The sequence below is a fragment of the Bos indicus genome, chromosome 15, assembly GCF_029378745.1.
Source record: "Bos indicus isolate NIAB-ARS_2022 breed Sahiwal x Tharparkar chromosome 15, NIAB-ARS_B.indTharparkar_mat_pri_1.0, whole genome shotgun sequence".
NCBI lineage: Eukaryota > Metazoa > Chordata > Mammalia > Artiodactyla > Bovidae > Bos > Bos indicus.
In genome coordinates, this window is record NC_091774.1 from 77678466 (window position 1) to 77691863 (window position 13398).

Sequence of the window (13398 nt, forward strand, 5' to 3'; positions counted from 1 at the left end):
CATCCCATTGCAGCCTTTTCAGCATCTGTGTGGTCTGTGGACCCTTGTGGATCCACAAGGTGAATACTGTTTTCTTGACAATACTGAGATGTTATTTCCTTTTTCACTGGGTTGACATGCACACTAATGGTTCAGAAGCAGTAGTGGGTAAAAACCGCTGGTGCCTTAATGCAGTGTAGACAGTGGCACCAAAGCATGCTGGCGGCCCCACCTCTGTACTCTCTCGGTTAGGAAGAAAATGAACAGCCAGTTGACTTGCGAGTGTCCTCGATGAAGCAGTTAAAGTCATCAGTTTTCTTAAATCTGACTATTGATGATACATCTTCCTAATATTCTGTGTGGCAAAATGAGAAATACACATAGAGCATTTCTGCCGCAAACCAAAATGCAATGATCATTTGGAGGAAAAGCAGTTTGTGACAATTTTAGCTGCACGGTGAACTGGCAGCTTTGTTTATGGGACATCATTTTCACTTGAAAGAATGACTAACAAACTATCATTGTTTGGACTTGGGTACTCAGCAGACTTTATTTATTTATTTATTTTTCTCAGCAGACTTTTGTGCTCAAAGCTTCCCAGTATTTTAAAGACTTTTCTAGTAAGATTGGTGATGGAATTAATGAATGTGATTTTTTTTATATTATGTCATGAAATGTGTCAGCACTTGAAAGAGCTTCATAACTTGAAAAACCAGTATTTTCCAGATGCTCAATGTGTGGTGTTGAAAATTCAACTAACCACTCCAAGTGTAACTCCAAGTGTCAAGCATACAAATGGATTGCACTGTAGCAAAGTACAAAGTGTTCACTGATGTGTTTTCAGATCCCACATTGCAACTAAGCTTAAGAAACTACTTGAGGTTCTGGTACAGCATCAGAGAAGAATATACATATACATATGGAAAGCCTGGTAGAATACTCCTCCCTTTTCCAGATAGATATCTTTGAAGTCAGGTTGTCTTTAATATACCTCTGCCAAAGCAACATGTCACAATGGATTGAATGTAGAAGCAGATATGAGAATGCAACTATTTTTTAATAAGCCAAACATTAATGAAACTTGCAAAAATGCAAAATAATGCTGCTCTTCACTTTTTTTTGTTCTGAGAGATACAGTTATTTGAAAAGTATATGTTATGTATATTACCATGCAATGGATTCATTGTTGTGCTCTTGTACCTAGTCGCTCAGTCATGTCCAGCTCTTTGCGACCCCATGGACAGTAGCCCAGGCCTCTGTCCATGAGATTTCCTAGGCAAGAATACTGGAGTGGGTTGCCTATTTCCTCCTCCAGGAGATCTTCCCGACCCAGGGATCAAACCCGCATCCCTTGTGTCTTCTGCATTGGCGGGCATATTCTTTACCACTTGCACCACCTTATTAATGAATTACTAATTCCTTTTAAATGAATTGGGTTTCCCTGATGGCTCAGGTAAAGAATCTGCCTGCAATGTGAGAGACCTAGGTTCAATCCCTGGGGTTGGGGAAGATCCCCTGGAGAAGGGAATGCCTATCCACTCCAGTATTCTTGCCTGGAGAATTCCATGGACAGAGGAGCCTGGCAGCCTGTGCAATCTGGGGGGGTCACGAAGAGTTGGACACGACTGTGCGACTAACACTTTAAATGAATTAATAAAAACTTAAAACTTTTGTCAGTGATAATTTCTAATATGGTAAATATCTATAAATTTAACTCACAAAAACATAAGCCCTTGGGGGTCATCAATAATGTTAGAAGAATCCTGAGACCAAGAAGTTTGTGAACACGTCCATGGTGGCCAGTGGCCAGCAGATGGCGCTTCTCTGAGGAGACCGATAGGAATTGAATTGCTGAATGGCGGATTCTGGGCCCAGACTGCTGAAGGATCTCTCTTTCCTCAGAATGGACGCGATCTCTCCATCCGGTCCAGTGGCAGCCGGCACATGAAGAAGCAGACATTCGTGGTACATGCAGGGACAGACACGAATGGAGATATCTTTTTCATGGAGGTAGGTGCTGCTGGTTCATGCCCAGAGGGACATTTGAAAGTCATTTGAAAGTCACAAGAAACTCCTAGAACGGATGCCAGAATATTTTTCCCCACTTATTCATTTTCATGGTCCATTTATCATTAATTTTCAGTTCAGTTCAGTCGCTCAGTCGTGTCCGACTCTGAGACCCCATGAACTACAGCACGCCAGGCTTCCCTGTCCATCACCAACTCCCGGAGTTAACTCAAATCCATGTCCACTGAGTCAGTGATGCCATCCAACCATCTCATCCTCTGTCGTCCCCTTTTCCTCCCACCTTCAATCTTTCCCAGCATAAGGGTCTTTTCCAGTGAGTCAGTTCTTCGCATCAGGTGGCCAAAGGATTGGAGTTTCAGCTTCAACATCAGTCCTTCCAATGAACACCCAGGACTGATCTCCTTTAGGATGGACTGGTTGGATCTCCTTGCAGTCCAAGGGATTCTCAAAAGTCTTCTCCAACACCACAGTTCAAAAGCATCAATTCTTCAGCATTCAGCTTTCTTTATAGTCCAACTCTCACATCCATACATGACTACTGGAAAAACCATAGCCTTGACTAGCTGGATTAATTGTCAGGCTCTTATGCAAATAAGTAATGTAATAGACAATTCCCTGTCTTGTCTTTTACATATAGATTGAGTAGATGATACGGTCGCATTGTCCATAAGTCAGAACAACATGAAATTGTATACACTGGCAAGTCTTGTCTCATTCTTATCCCCTTCCACTCGGTTTTCCAACCACCTCACCCCTTCCTCTCGTAGGCAACCACTTTTATTTATAACCACTTTATGTCCTCCAGTGGTTTTCTACGCAAACACAATAAAATATAAACATAAATTCTTATTTTCCTACTCTTACATAAAGGTTCAGTTCAGTTCACTAGCTCAGTCGTGTTTGACTCTTTGCGACCCCATGGACTGCAGCACGCCAGGCCTCCCTGTCCATCACCAACTCCCAGAGTTTACCCAAACTCACGTCCATTGAGTTGGTGATGCCATCCAATCATCTCATCCTCTGTCGTCTCCTTCTCCTCCCACCTTCAATCTTTCCCAGCAAAAGGGTCTTTTCCAATGAGTAAGCTCTTCGCATCAGGTGGCTAGAGTATTGGAGTTTCAGCTTCAATATCAGTCGTTCCAGTGAACACTCAGGATTGATCTCCTTTAGGATGGACTGGTTGGATCTCCTTGCAGTCCAAGGGACTCTCAAGAGTCTTCTCCAACACCACAGACATAAAGGTAGCACTTCATATCTGCTGATCTGAACCTTTTTCTTTTTTTCCTTAAACATATCCTGGAGATCTTCCGTATCAGTAGAAAAAGAATGTTCTCATTCTTTTTACAGCCGTGTGGTGTTCCACCATGTGACTAGACCGCACTTTATTTCGCCAGTCAGCATATATACACCCTGGTTTTCGCCCAGGTTTTTATATTGTTAGTAGTGTGACTCTGGGTGATGCTGTGCCTGCTTCATTTCATGCGTGAAAGGAAGCTTCATCTAAGAGTTCCCGGAAGTGGGATAGCTGGGTCAAAGAGAAAATGCATTTATAGTTTTGGTTGCTGTGACTCTAAAGTATCTCTTAACATCCAGTTTCTCTTCCGTGTTGCTGTTTATTTTGTTGGAAAGCATAGGCCTGTGGAGGGGCCATCTTACCTTTTAGGTTTTTTGCTGATTGCGTCTCCTTAGTGTTGTGTAGCCTGTTCCTCTGTCACTTGTGTTTGTACACACTAGCGGTTCAGTCTGGAGGTTTGTTCAGTTTTGGTTTCAGTATTTCAGAAGACTAGGTGGTCGCCTCGTATGGTCAGCTCTCTGCTTGTGGTCAGAGGGTTCACACGTGGGAATCTGGCCTCTGCTCTGCATTAGTTTTCTGATTTATGGTATTTTTTGTCGTGCAGAATTTTTTTTAACTTTTTTTGTAGTTGAATTAATTAGTCGTTTATTTTCTGGCTTCTGGATTTTAAGTCATAGCTATAAAAATCCTTTCTTAATCCAGTATTATGAAGGAAGTTGGCCACGTTTTCTTCATTTCTGTGTTTTTAATTCTAAAATGGCTAAGATTCTTTCTCAGTACTTTTAGGGGCCAAGTAAAGCTCCTCTGTAAAGCAGTGAGATTAGCTAACACCCTGTTGCCTTTTGGTTCAGTCAAATTTGATTTTCACAGTCACAGCTTTTTGAAGAGGTAATCTAGCAAACATTGGGGGGGTGTCTGCTCTGCAGCAGAAACTTACATGTGATGCAGCTCAGAAGGCTGTTGTGTTCATGTCCCCTTGAAGTGATAGAATTTGTCTGAGTGCCTGTTGGAGCTGAGGGCTACTTCAGACACCTGCAGCAGAGTAAATTTCTAAAGAGGATTCTCTGACGTGTAGGACCCACTCCCACCACTGTACAAGGAGCCTCAGACAAGGGCGGTGGAGCTTGGGGTGGGTCTGTCAACTCATAGATGCTCCGCCTTGTACTGCAAAGCATGGGCACCGCGCTCACTCTGTCAGCGCCTGGCTACTGTGAGGCTATCGGAGTTAACCGTTCTCAGCACAGGCTGCTGGCTGTGTGATCAGCTGGATAACAATTTGCAAAGACTTTTTAAAAATCACCTTTATTGCCTTTTATCTTAATTACAAAAGTAAGAGTATATGCTGGAAACGTTTCAAACCATGTAGAAGTGAATTAAGTAAAAAGTAAAAATTTTCTTTCACTTCCTGCCAATGCCATGTCTCAGAGGTAACCACTGTTAGAGAATTTGGTGTGAATCCCTTCAGATTTAAAAAAAAATGCGTATTTGTTTGAATACAGCTTACTATATGGAATTTTATTTCAGTGTTTCTAAAAGTGATACCAGATTACAAATATTATTATATAATTTGACTTTTTTCACTTAATGTATCATAGATATATTGATAGTATGTCTCCATATTATAGAAATCTGTCTTTTTTAAATGGAGGCTCAACCGTTAGGTTTTCTCTGGATGTGCCATGATGTATTTAACTAGTCCCTCCCACTTTTTCTTTTTTTTTTTTTTAACAAGGATTAACTGGTCATCCTTGAACATAAATCTTCGCACAGTCACATGAGAATTTCTACAGGATAGATTCTTGGTGTGAAATTTCTGGGTCAAACTATGTATAAGATAGATGACTAAGGAGAGCCTACTGTGTAACACAGGGAACTCGATGCTTGCGGTGATCTAAATGGGAAGGAAATCCAAGAAAGAGGGGGTAGATCTATACCTACAGATGATTGACTTTGCTGTACAGCAGAAACTAACACAGCATTAGTAAAGCGACTATACGCCAATAAAAATTAATTAAAAAGACATTTCTGGATCAAGCTTACAATATGTTTACAACTTTTTAAAAGCTTTTCATTTTGCACTGGAGTGCAACCAGTTAATGATGTCGTGGTAGTTTTGGGTGGACAGCAGAGGGGCACAGCCATACAGACACAGGTGTCCACTGGGTACGTTTACAGTTTGATAGATTTTGCCACCTTGCCATCCCAAAGACTACACCAGTTACCCCTCCCCCAGCACTGACGAGTGTGACACATCGCTACCTTTGTGTCTCTAGCCTAGAAATTGTGTGTTCTTCTCAGTGTCTTTTCCCCGCCGTTCTTTTAAAATCAGTTGTTTCCGGCTGCTCTGGGTCTTTGTTTCTGTATGGCCTCGCTCTAGTTGCAGCGAGCGAGGGCTGCTCCTCATGGCAGTGGCTTCTCTCTTGTCGCAGAGCACAGGCTCTAGGCGCACGGGCTTAGTTGCTCCGAGGCATGTGGAATCTTCCCGGACCAGGGCTCGAACCCATGTCCCCTGCATTGGCAGGCTGCTTTTTATCCACTCTACCACCAGGGAAGGCCCTACATGATGTTCTTAAAGGGTTATGCAAAGCAGAGTAGTTCTCTCCATCTTTCAGATCGAGAAGCACAGAGTTCAGCTACAGTAGAATTCAAGTTTCTAAATTCCCACTCAGCTACCCTGGCCCTTTTCTTCCTCGGGCTTTTGAACTCCAGTAAAGTCTTATGTAGGTGGATTAAACTGATAGTCGTGTGTTCCTTATTCTTTCACCCAGTTTTTAGGGAGCACACATTACAGCCAGGCACTCTGCTGGCTTTGCTGGCTTTGGGGTTGCAGTAGTAAATCAGGGAGGTAGGTCTCTGTTGCCCTTATAGGGTTGATAAGCCATTGGGAAAGTCAGGTAATTAAACACCCAGTGTCCTAAAGGATAATGAGCATTATGAGAGATTTCTGGGGGGCAGATGTCATGAGGATACACAGCAGAGGGCCTGGGCGTTGTGGGTGATGCCCAGAAGTGATCTTTGCGCTTAAGACTTGAAGAAGAGTTAGAACTTAATGGCTGGAGTAGGGGAGGGGAAGAGTGTCCTGGGGTGTTTGGGGCAGAATGGTAGGGTCTCACATCACACCTTCATTCCTGGCTCAGGCAGCTGGGGGGACAGAAATGCCAGTTACTCAAGCAGCTTAGAGGGAGGAGCTGCCCAAGAGATGTGGAGTCCAGGATGAGTTTGAGGTGCTGCCAGTGTGACACCAACACAGAGCAAGGTCAGGACTCAGGAAGACAAGTCTCCTATGCAGGAAGGTTTGAGGACCATCAGTATGGTCGTCAGAATTATTATTCTGTTTCCTACATCACAGTTGTATCACTGGTATAGCAGCTGACTCTTGGGTACTTTCTATGTGCCTGGCTTTATTCTGAGAATTTTATGCACATTAACTTACTTAATCTTCACAGTAACTCCATGAAGTTATAGCTGTCCCCATCTTATACATGAGGACATACAGACACGGATTAACTTGCTTAAGGTGACACAGCTAAGTAAGGTGATAGCCGGAATGTAAACCCAGGCAGTCAGATCTTAGACCGGTGTTCTTACCCATGGTGCTGAACTGCCTCCTCCATAACTGAAGGCAGATGGACATATTCATTGGCCTGTGGGAGAACGTTGAGCAAGAAAGAGGAGGAGAACTGTGGCCTGTGGAGGAGAACTTGGCCTTTGAATTTATACCATCCTGTGCTGGATAGTTTTTTATTATTGCATTAAGCAGTGTCCACGTGTCACTGGTGTAATTAATTTTTGAGAAGAATCTATGCAGAACTGGAGTTGAGCCAAGATTAGGAAATGTGTTCATGTCCATTTTTTTTCCTCCTGGGTTAAGTCTGCCCCAGTCCCCTGCCTTTGTGCCCCATCACTAAAGAGATTATTCCTAAGATTGAAAGGTAGAGGCGGGAGATGGCCTCCGCACTTATCTCCAGAACGTGTGAGAGGCAGTCGACCCTGAGGTGAGGTGCGGGCCTCCTTCCGGGCCTACGAGTTCCTCTCATTGGCCTCTCCCCTTGCCAGCAACCCTTCCGGTGGACGCGTGCCCAGCCGTTCAGGGTCTGCGTCTCCGCCAAGTTAGGCTGAGTGTCGGGTGAGAACCCTGACCTGGGGGATGCTCCTAGCACCCGGTACATCTGTCCCGGGGGCGGGGCGGCCCACAGCGTGGCCCGGGGAGGAAGAGACCCAGGAGACCAGGGCTGCCGACCGCCCCGCAGGTGTGTGACGACTGCGTGGTGCTGCGCAGTAACATCGGGACGGTGTACGAGCGCTGGTGGTACGAGAAACTCATCAACATGACCTACTGCCCCAAGACCAAGGTGCTGTGCTTGTGGCGCAGAAATGGCTCCGAGACCCAGCTCAACAAGTTCTATACTAAGAAGGTACCTACCCGTGAGCTCCGTGTGTCCGGGGCGGGGCAGGCGATGAGGGCCACACCTGGAGTTCCCTGCGGGGAAGGGACCCTTAAGGGAGCCACGCTGGCCTCCCCCACCACCATCCACATGCCTCTGGCTGTGGCGTGGGCCACATAAAGCTGCCTCCAAGGTCCAGGGTTCAGGGACAGAGGGGTGGGGCGCCCGGGGGCCTGGTCTGACCGGCCGGCCGCCCCCTGTGCCGCAGTGTCGGGAGCTGTACTACTGCGTGAAGGACAGCATGGAGCGCGCCGCCGCCCGCCAGCAGAGCATCAAGCCGGGTGAGGAGGGGGCGGCCCCGGAGCCCATGCCTTCCGTTGACTTTCATTGGTGTTCATCCGCCCGGAGAGCCCCGCGGAGGTCACGGGCCTCGGGACTCGCCCCCTCCGTTAGCTGATAACGCCCCTTCCTTGCCGCAGGGCCGGAATTGGGTGGCGAGTTCCCCGTGCAGGACATGAAGACTGGCGAGGGGGGCTTGCTGCAGGTCACCCTCGAAGGGATCAACCTCAAGTTCATGCACAACCAGGTGGGTTAGAGTGGCAGCCTGAGGCTTCCAGCCCCGGCGCTGTAGGCGTCGTGTCCAGGTTCCCCCGCGAATGGGAGCCAGGCCTCCGGGGCTAGTGGGAGCATCCGGGGCTAGTGAGCGCATCGGGGCAGCTGGGCCAGAGGGCAATCCGAAGGGAGGGCGCAGGGACACTGGCTGCCCCCACCCGCGAAGCCGCGGCAGGGAGCCGTTGCAGGGGGGCGGGGAGAGGGGGCCGCGCCCCGCCCGTAGACTCAGCTCAGTGTGAGTGGGAGCGTCTCCCCGGCCCTTCTCTTGCTCCAGGGTGTGCTTTTGCTTGTGGTTTCGCTGTGAGTCTAGGCCAGTTGGTCCTCTTGTGTGCGTGGAGTGTGTGTGTGAATTCGCCTTTCCAACCTGCTGATCCTCCTTCCTGTTCTCTTCCTTCCTCTGAGCGCCCCACTCCGTCCCCTGCTCCGCAGACCCCACTCCCCCGCCCGCCGGCCCGCGACCCCAACGGGGAGCACTTCGGGATCCATCTTGCCCTCCCTGTGGTCCCACCGTAGGACCTGACCTTTTCTCCTCTTGATCTTCTAACACAGCATTACGTTTTCTCTCAGTGGACGCTCCTTAAGCTAATTCCTTTCTGAGGCCCGCGCGTCATCCCAGGTCCGTTCCCAGTCCTGGCTCTTCACACAAGTGCCTTCCCTCACCCTCCCGAGGCTCTGAGCCAGACCCGAGTGTGCAGTGAACGCCTGGCCTCGGGGGCTCCCTCCCCGCTTCCATTTTAATTCTTCTTTCAGGACCCCCTCAGGGCAGCTCGGTGTGCTGGGGAGCAGCCCCCCGGTTTCCCGGCAGGGTACGTGCAGAAGCACGTTTACTATCGTCAGAGTAGTGCATTAAATAGTATACTCGAGACCCGAGGCTCCACCCGCAGAGGGTTTACTTAAGCGGTTTTCTGGACCATGAAGGCGCCAGCAGTTCTTGGGGACCAGGCTTCGGACTGCACTTGAGGGTTGCGGCCTCCCCCAGAGCCTCACCTTCCGAAGAACAGGTCTCAGTGAATGACCCCCGTCCTCCCCTTGGTCCGCCCCCGCCCCCACCCCAGACCGACCTCCTGTCTAAGCGTTACACGGTGTGTACAGGCCGGTCTGTGGATTACGGCTTTGCCCCAGGAGGTCAGACCCTGACTCACTTTGAGATCCTGGCCTCGGGGCCCATCTTCCACCTCCTGACAGTCAGCTGGAGTGGACGAAGCGGTGGTCCCCTGGTGGGACTCTGCTGAAGGGGGGAAAGCGTGGCCTTTGGAGTCAGGATGTACTCAGATTCAGATGCCAGCTGTTATCCTCAGGAAAAACCTTCCTGACCCTCAGTAGCCTCATCTGTGCAACATGGGTGATACCACACCTGTGCGGATGCCCCACCCCGGAGACACGAGGACAGACAGACAGACAGTGTGTGCAGACTCCCAGTAGGCTCTCCTGAGTGGTAGCTGTCACTGCCAGCACCACGCACTCCGGGGAGAACCTGGATCCTGTCTCACAGAAGATGCCCCCACCTCCCCCAGGACAGTGTGAGGAGAGCTTTGTGCGTGCCAGCCCTCTGCGCCGGAGGAGGACGCATGGCGGGGTAGAGCGCTGAGGGGCCGGGGCGGGGGCCCCGGGGTGCCGGGTCCTGCCAGCGCTGCCCTGGGCAGAGGGTGCGGGCAGGCAGCCCAGGCCGGCAGAGGGGCCTCGGGGTTGGCTTTGACCGTTAAAACTAACACCTTCCTTTCTCTCCCATGCTTTCTCCTCCGGCCAGGAGCGGAAGGTACTGCCCTTTCTGCTGTCTTTGCTTCTTGGCGCTTTTGAGCTGTGTGTGTGTGGGTTCTGGTGCCCTCCCTTTGGGACATAGGTTTCCGGTGTGGGCACGGGGCTACAGCTGGGAGAGGGGGCTCTGCGGGTGGAGGGGGAGCCTCTGGGCCTTACCGCTCCCTCCCTCCCTCTCTTGCAGGTTTTCATAGAGCTGAATCACATTAAAAAGTGCAATACAGTCCGAGGCGTCTTTGTCCTGGAGGAATTTGGTAATTACACTATTTTGCTCTTAGGTCTGGACTCACATGGCAGTAACTCAAACCTCGGAGCTCCAGAGGAGGGACTAGAGACAGAGAAGAAGCGCCTCTGCAGAGAGGTCAGGAGGAGCAGGAGCGTAGGGAGGATGAGAGAAGGGAGGCAGGAAAGCTAGCCAGTGCTGCCAGGGAACAGGCCCCAGAGCAGCGGCTTAACGCCGGCCCAGAGCTCTGCTGGTGCTCAGGGGGCTCCTCCAACCAGCACGCCTCCCCTGGCTGGGCCTGGCCAGGCGGAAGTCAGAAAGTCCTGGGGGCAGAGCGGCCCAGCCGCACCCCCGCTCAGCTGTGCACACGTAGCCGCCTCAGTCCCTCTAGCAGCCCAGTGCCTCGTCCAACTGCCCCGGGGCCACGCCAGGGTCCGTGCAGCCTCCAAGCCAGAGGAAGGCGCGCAGGGGCGCAGGCAGGCCTAGGGAGCCGGGAGCCAGGCTCCCCCCCACACCCAGGGCTGAGCGGCATCTGGGTTCTCACCCTGGGGCTTTGAGTTCCTGCTGTGTTTGTGCTTCATTCTTTTGTGCCCCTCATCGCTGCTATGAAAACCTTCGTTCTCCAGCAGGTAAAGTGACCTCGCCGCGCTGCCTCCCCAGGCCCTGCCCGCCACCTCGGGCCTGGGTGGGCGGGCTCCCTTCGCCCAGGCCGGCTGCTCCCATCGCCAACCTTCCCTAACCTTCCCTCCACCCTCTTCCTTCCCCACGTCCTCCACCTGCGCTGGCTCACCGGTTCTGTACACCTTCCTCTCTTCTGCCAGAGAGATGTTTCGGGGGGCGGGGGGTGTCCTCTGGCTCAGGAGAAGGACCTGGGCTCCTTGTTCTACCTTGGACGAGTGTATTTACTCCCTGTTAACCCTGGGCCCCAAACTCCCCTCCCAGGGTCAGGAGGAGGAGGGGCCCTCTGGGGCATGATGCCCCCCACTTCTGGTCTCGGGGCTGGGATGGGGCTGAGGCCAGGAGACCCGCTTCCCTGCTCTGGCCGCGCAGCAGCCCCGCAGGGCTGGGGCCAGGGGTCTCAGTCTTGGCCCCTGGGCCGTGGACCTGTGTGTATCTTGCCTGACGCTCCCTGTCACTTCCCCCGGGTGCCGTCCTCGCCTGTCTCTTCTGCTCGGTGTGTCTGCTCCAGGGCCCTCTGACGCTCTCCCTCACACGGGCAGGCCTGGGCCTCTCCTGCCATCAGGGAAGGAAACTCCCGAGTCTGGTGGGTTTAGTGTCCCGCCCCCGCTTCATCCCGCCTCAGGAGCCTCCGTGTCTGGGCTGGGAGCACAGGGCATCTGCTGCCTTGACCGGAGGGTGGGGCTGGGCAGGGGGCTGAGCGCTCGGGGGTCCCAGCAAGGCGAGGCACAGGCTAGAAACTGCTCTTCTTCTGGCCGAAAGCTGGGCGCACCCGCCGTGGTCCTTGGGGGCCAGGACTGGAGTGGCGGCCAGCGGGGTCGAGCCGCAGCCGTAGAGCCAGGGGCCATTGCGGACCTCAGGGCGTCTGGGCCGGTGTCCCCTCGCAGGGGCTGGGTGAGGCCCAGAGGGGAAGGGGACCCTGTGCCGGGCGCCGCCGCCTGGGGGAGCATGGCGTCATTGCTCTGAAGTGTTGAACTCTCTTGTTTTGTCTCTTGCCCGTCCGGTTGTAGTTCCTGAAATTAAAGAAGTGGTGAGCCACAAGTACAAGACACCGATGGTGAGTGTGCCGCCAGCCCCACCAGCCGGTCTGCAGAGGGCTCCCAGGGCGACTCCGGCAGGAGGGGGGCGGGCCTCGCAGGGCGAGGGCGATGGCGAGTGGTTGAGGCGAGTGTGGTCTGGAGGCCAGAGGTGCCGCTGGAGTGGAGCAGGCCTTTGGCCCGGCAGAGGCGCCCGCCTCCGCTCCTGCAGCCCGCTCTGGCCTCGCGGGGGCTCTTCGGCTGGAGGCCTGGAGTCTCCCACTTGGCAGCCGTCCACGAGTGAGGATGGCAGGGCCTGCGTCCCCTGCGCTGACCCGGCTGGTTCTCTGCCCCCAGGCCCACGAGATCTGCTACTCCGTGTTGTGTCTCTTCTCGTACGTGGCTGCCGTCCGCAGCAGTGAGGAGGACCTCAGGACCCCGCCCCGGCCCGTCTCTAGCTGATGGGGAGGGCCAAAGGCTGCCCCTCGCTGCTGCCCTGGCACGATGCTGCCGAGCGCGCCAATGGCGTGTCCTCTGCCGGCCTCTCGCCGCAGCTCAGACGGCTCTCAGTGTGTGTGTGTCTCAGCGTGTCCACGGGGCTGAGCTAGTCTCTCCCGCCTTTCCCTCCCCTCCCCCAGAAGACCAGCCTGCTGTCCCCTCGGGGCTCAAGGGTGAGTGTGTGTGTGTGTGTGCGTGCACACGCGTGTGCGTCTCGGGCCAGTGGCTCCCGAGATCGCACGAGGCTGAGGTGCAAGCCCCTGCTGCGTGCTGTTGAGCTGTCCGTTGTGGTTCTCGTCCGTGACATCGTGGGTCTTCAGGGCAGACCTGGCCTCTCCTCCCTGTGACCCAGCAGGCTCGTCCCCGCCCCCGGTGAGGGGTGGGTGAGCATGGGAGGGGTCAGGGGCGGCAGAGCCAGTGGGGCCCGCCATGCTCCTCGGGCAGTTCCCAGGCCGAAGCTGCTGCCCGCGGGCACAGGCCTGCCTGGCGGCTGCTCCCACAGCCTCCCCCCGCAGCGGTCTGCGCCGACCCCCTTCGCTGCTGAGTGGCGAGTTCCCTGCGGCCTGCCCGCCTCGGTAGGAGACTCCCAGGGCCGTGGGCTGCCCCGCCTGGAGCTGGGTGGGGTGGGGAGGGGAAAGGCCATTTCGGACCCCACTCGTGTGTGAGGGCAGGCGAGCCTGGGAGTGGGCAGCAGGGGACTGTAAATATTTCGGCTCCACACTATTTATAGAAGGTGTACAGAGGTGTGAATGTGAAATAAACGTCCTGAACTCCCCGTGGGTTCCTGGCTGCCGTGCATTCAGTGAGGCCCCTCAGCCCTGTGCGAGGAGGGCCAGCCCTGGACTCCACAAAGGCACCTCCGCCAGAGGCAGTTGGGGAGGTGAGGCTGTGCCCGCCCCACCTTGCCCCGCCGCCCGCTCCAAGGGGCGG

The 13398-nt window shown here is 53.2% G+C and overlaps 1 protein-coding gene across 50 annotated transcripts in view; it reads left to right on the plus strand.

Moving 5' to 3' along the window:
• MADD (MAP kinase activating death domain) overlaps positions 1 to 13243 on the plus strand; it is a 40706-nt gene extending 27463 nt beyond the window's left edge. For 30 of the 50 annotated variants that reach the window (XM_019975207.2, XM_019975206.2, XM_019975216.2 and 27 more), the window contains 7 exons: positions 1882 to 1989; positions 7552 to 7716; positions 7955 to 8027; positions 8166 to 8272; positions 10238 to 10307; positions 11965 to 12011; positions 12328 to 13243. In XM_019975207.2, coding sequence (XP_019830766.2) covers positions 1882 to 1989; positions 7552 to 7716; positions 7955 to 8027; positions 8166 to 8272; positions 10238 to 10307; positions 11965 to 12011; positions 12328 to 12432 — 675 coding nt within the window. In that variant the 3' untranslated portion in view covers positions 12433 to 13243. Of the gene's footprint in view, positions 1 to 1881; positions 1990 to 7551; positions 7717 to 7954; positions 8028 to 8165; positions 8273 to 10237; positions 10308 to 10331; positions 10415 to 11964; positions 12012 to 12327 lie in introns of all 50 variants that reach the window. The other 20 variants (XM_019975227.2, XM_070804203.1, XM_070804204.1 and 17 more) reach the window with 2 other exon arrangements.
• Positions 13244 to 13398: the final 155 nt, after the last annotated feature.